At 46.8% G+C, this 4,003-nt stretch overlaps 1 protein-coding gene across 1 annotated transcript; it reads right to left on the reverse strand.

The window, feature by feature from the left end:
- Window positions 1-1,054: 1,054 nt before the first annotated feature.
- On the reverse strand, window positions 1,055-2,389 carry LOC107537806 (heat shock transcription factor, X-linked member 3-like). The gene is made up of 2 exons (XM_016213924.2): window positions 1,913-2,389; window positions 1,055-1,633 (listed from the first exon to the last, which is right to left on the reverse strand). The coding sequence occupies exons 1-2, from the start codon at window positions 2,387-2,389 to the stop codon at window positions 1,055-1,057; spliced, it is 1,056 nt and encodes a 351-aa protein (XP_016069410.2).
- Window positions 2,390-4,003: the final 1,614 nt, after the last annotated feature.

The raw sequence follows: 4,003 nt of genomic DNA on the forward strand, positions 1-4,003 counted from the left end.
GTGGGCTCATTGACAGTCTCAAGGACTTATAGGAAAAAGGGGAAGCTGCCATTAAGTATCTTGATATTGTCACTCGTTTTGGTCTTGCACATTCCTGGAATGTCTTAAGAAAACTGGTTAGTGTTTGGGGTTCCCTTACACATTTTCCCCTCTCTTGGTTCTGGTTAAACTCATAGCAGCATCCAGGGGATATTTTGGAGGGCCGTGAGGAGGCACTGAATGATTGCCGAAGGGTGACCAGTCAGGAATGGCCTCATTCATCATGAAGGGGGTCATTGGACTTTGAAACAAAGCACCTGTCTGTCCTGGCAAGTGACTCGCCTGTTATAAAAGTGTCACTTGGGTCGTGAAGATGAGTATTAGACATGTCACATAGCTACTTAGTTACCAAAGAATCTGAAATACAGCTCTGATGGAAAAGTGATGAGTAGAGATTTTTGTTCTTCATGAGCAATCTATTATTTATCTAGGTCCCTTCTAGCAGAGTTACTGATGGTGGCTAGATGTGAGGATGATGAGTTTTCTCCCAGGCATTGACTGAAATGGTCTTACACTGCTTACCAGATGGAGTGGTCCAAGTTTTAGGTGGTTCTCCCTGGAGGCCCTTGGAATTTGAGTTAGAGATGCTGAACTGCTGATCAGAAACTTTCTGGTATCACAGAGGTCCCGTGAGGAAAGACTCTCCTGTTTCAAGATGAATGACTAATGTAAAGGTATCCCCCCAAGGTCAGGAGCCAAGCAGTACTGTCTCCTGACCAGCAGGCAGAGCCCAGGGACCCAGTCTTCCTGGTCTTACCTCAGGACTCCCTAGCCAGATCCTTGGCTGAGTGTGTGAAAATGAAAGAGGACAATGGGAACAAAAGCCTGTCTCGGGTCAGGATTTCTAGCCTCCTCGGGCTCATCTGATGAGGTGTGTGGCACGGAAACAGAAGAACATGGACACACAATTCTCATTGGATTGTTTATTTACTACCATGTAGTTTTGCTTTTCTTTATTAAAGCCAAAATGGATTAGTGGTTGCAAAGTGGTGATTGTTTTCTGTCACTTGTGAGCTTAAGGGCCTGCATTGTCCTTGAACTGCTCACAGAGTGAACACTTGTTATCTGAAGAGTCTTCCTCCTCCCCCTCCTCCTCAGGGTCTTTGGGTGGGGCCATGACTGAAAGGCCAGCCATCAGGATGGAATAACAGGTGTTGTACAGAGACATCACTGAACCATATAGTGGGTCATTAAGGGGGCTGGTGGGCAGATCCCTTGTGCCGTTGGTTCCAGCAGTAGCAGTGGGCACAAACATGACATTCCTAGATGTGCCCTCCCCAGTTGGGCCACCTTGTTCACTTGGACACTGGACTTCCATGGCACTGCTCGTGGACTGCAGACCCGAGTACTTGAGTGGCCGGGTGCCACTGGGTCCCCGAGCACGTGAGGCTTTCTTCTGGGCCTTTCCCTCAGCTTCTTTAGTGCCATTCTTGTGGTGAATTCTTGGGGAGTGTCTTGTAGGGGCTAGCTTCTTCTTTCTCTTTGGAAGTGTTGTGCTGGTCCCTGGACAAGCATGAGTCATCAGGTTGCCTTTTGTCTTAATGTTCTCGATGAGCCAAGGCTTGTCTCTCTGGAAATTGCAGTGTCGATAGATCTGAAACAAAATTAATTATTTTAGTCTTTTGGGGAGAAAATATATCTCTTTGCCATTAACTAGCTTCTCAGAGTCTTTAATTATCCCTGCAGGTTATCTCTAATGGGGTTATAGTTTCATTTGAAAATCTATACTTTCTCATCTTTGGATAAATCCTGTCTCATGTGACAAAAAGTTATCCCCTGAAATAAACCCTTTCAGTATATCGTTCTTCTCGGTCTACTGGGAAGATGTTCGAGTAACAGAGAACGTGGTAAACAGGAGGGCTTTCTACTTTACCATCATATTGTTCCCTGGAGAACAAACTGAAGAGTCTGCTGGGCATATTTTGCTGAATCCATGGAGGTTCAGCAGGCTGATGAAAGTCTTCAGGCTGTCTGATTCAAAGATTTGCTCCTTGCCCCTTCGACAAAGAACCTCCCTCTGGAAAAGGTCTTCCTCGATGATTACTGTGTCTCCGTCAACATTCCAGCACACAGATGTGAAGGCATCATCCTCCACTATCCTCCAAAACTTTCTTGGGAAGGAAAGCCCAAGAAGAATGTTTCCTTCCACGTTGGCAGCACCTTTGTTTGGGTCCTGTGGTTGCAGGTTGTCTTGGGGGCTTGGATCTTGGCTCGCAGCTTGGTCCCCATGCCTCTCCAAAGCCACATGTGGATCCCAGAGTGTATCAGATTGAACCCTGACTTTTGGCTGTCCATCCTCTGATGGGGCCAGCTTGGCTTCGTGCATGTCATTGTTATTCTGACTAGCCATGGAGATGCTCTACATCAAAAAGCATTCGCTACCCGGGATCCTATCAATGAACGCTAGGGTCAGAAATGCCTTTGGTCACAGCAGGGATGCCCAATATATACTGTCCTAAAAATTCTAGAGCCCTGGTCGTGAGGCAACCAGCTGCTTTAGTCACAGTCTTGTTCATTGGTCATGTGATGTCATGAAGCTGGCTCATGGCTGCTCTGGAGTGTGGCCTTGGCTAAGTGTGGGGCAGTAGACATGTGTAGAGCCCCCAGCTTTTCTCTTTTTAGAAAGTACAGAAAAACAGGGTTCAGGTTACCAGAAAAGATGTTAATCTGCTGCCAGGCACATTGTTTCTTGTTGCTAGGCACTGGGTGTGTTGAGAAGCCATGGTTCTATCTCCACTCCCACCCCTACAGAGGTAGGTCTGTTGATGGCCTGTTTCATTGCTCAAGAGCAAGGCCCTGGTTAGTCCTAGCTTGGCTACCATCAAGACTGCCTGGGTCAGATGGGCCCCTGGGAGACTGTACCTCCCAGAAGATGGCGGTTGGCCCAGCCTCAGGTGGTTGCCCCCTTTTTCAACGCCCCCTCTTGATCTCCACTTTCCCCCAAATCTCACCCCTCTCAGATCACAAGATTGGCTTTAGTTTCCATTTCTTCCCCATAGGAACGCTTCTCACTACCCAAGGTGGGCTCACTTTAGGATGCCTGCATTTGCTTTCTCAAATCAGCCTTCCTTGATGCCTCCTCTATGCATCATCTCCTTTCTTCAGTGAGGTGGATGGGCTTTTGCTTTCTCAGATTTCTGGCCTCCCACTTCCAAATTAGATCTCTTTTGGTACTTCCCCTTTTCATTACTGATTTGGGCATTAGGCATATATTCAGCTCTGTTGAAACAAAGCAGTGCACTGACTCACTCTCATGCCAGAGTTATTCCCTTTGCCTGAAGCCCACAACACTCCCCCCATCTGTGTGTCCCTCTCCTGCCATCACTTTGAAGATAGGTCCATTGGATCATTTTTTTGCTCTTGGGTTATATACTTTTCAAAGGCACTACTTTACACAGACTCACTACCAAAGAAAATTACAACTTGTTTAGGTAGTCATGACTGAAGGAAGCCAACATGAAGATAATCATAAATATGTACTTGAATGTAGATGAGAGTCTGGGTGTAGAATGAGACAAAAGCCAAATCCAAGTCATCTTCACCATAGAGGAGTGGATACTACAGTGGTTTTGGTGATCCATGATCTCTAGTTGTTGTGGACAACTTTGGCCTTAATACTCATTCTGTATAGGGAGATAGAGTGGTACCATGGAAAGGCACAACCTGCACAGGTCCTTGTCCCAGCTCTGCCACTAAGTAAGGTCATTTGTCCTCTCCAAGGAGCAATCCCTTGTTTCTGAAAGGAAAGTTCAAGGCATTTGGGAAGAGGATCCCCCAAGGTGCCCCTCAGCCTAAGGACTGCATCCTTAACAGAGCCCCCAGGTCTGGATTCGGGCTCAATCCATGGTCTTTGTGTTTCAAGACAGGCTTACAAACCATTCATTCAAGAAGTCAGTTTATTCTGGGAGGACGTGCCCTATAGGGTAAAAATTGGTGGCTTTTCAGAGGGGGGCCCCTAGTGTCT

This window comes from Miniopterus natalensis, chromosome X (genome assembly GCF_054644295.1).
Source record: "Miniopterus natalensis isolate mMinNat1 chromosome X, mMinNat1.hap1, whole genome shotgun sequence".
Taxonomy (NCBI): Eukaryota; Metazoa; Chordata; class Mammalia; order Chiroptera; family Miniopteridae; genus Miniopterus; species Miniopterus natalensis.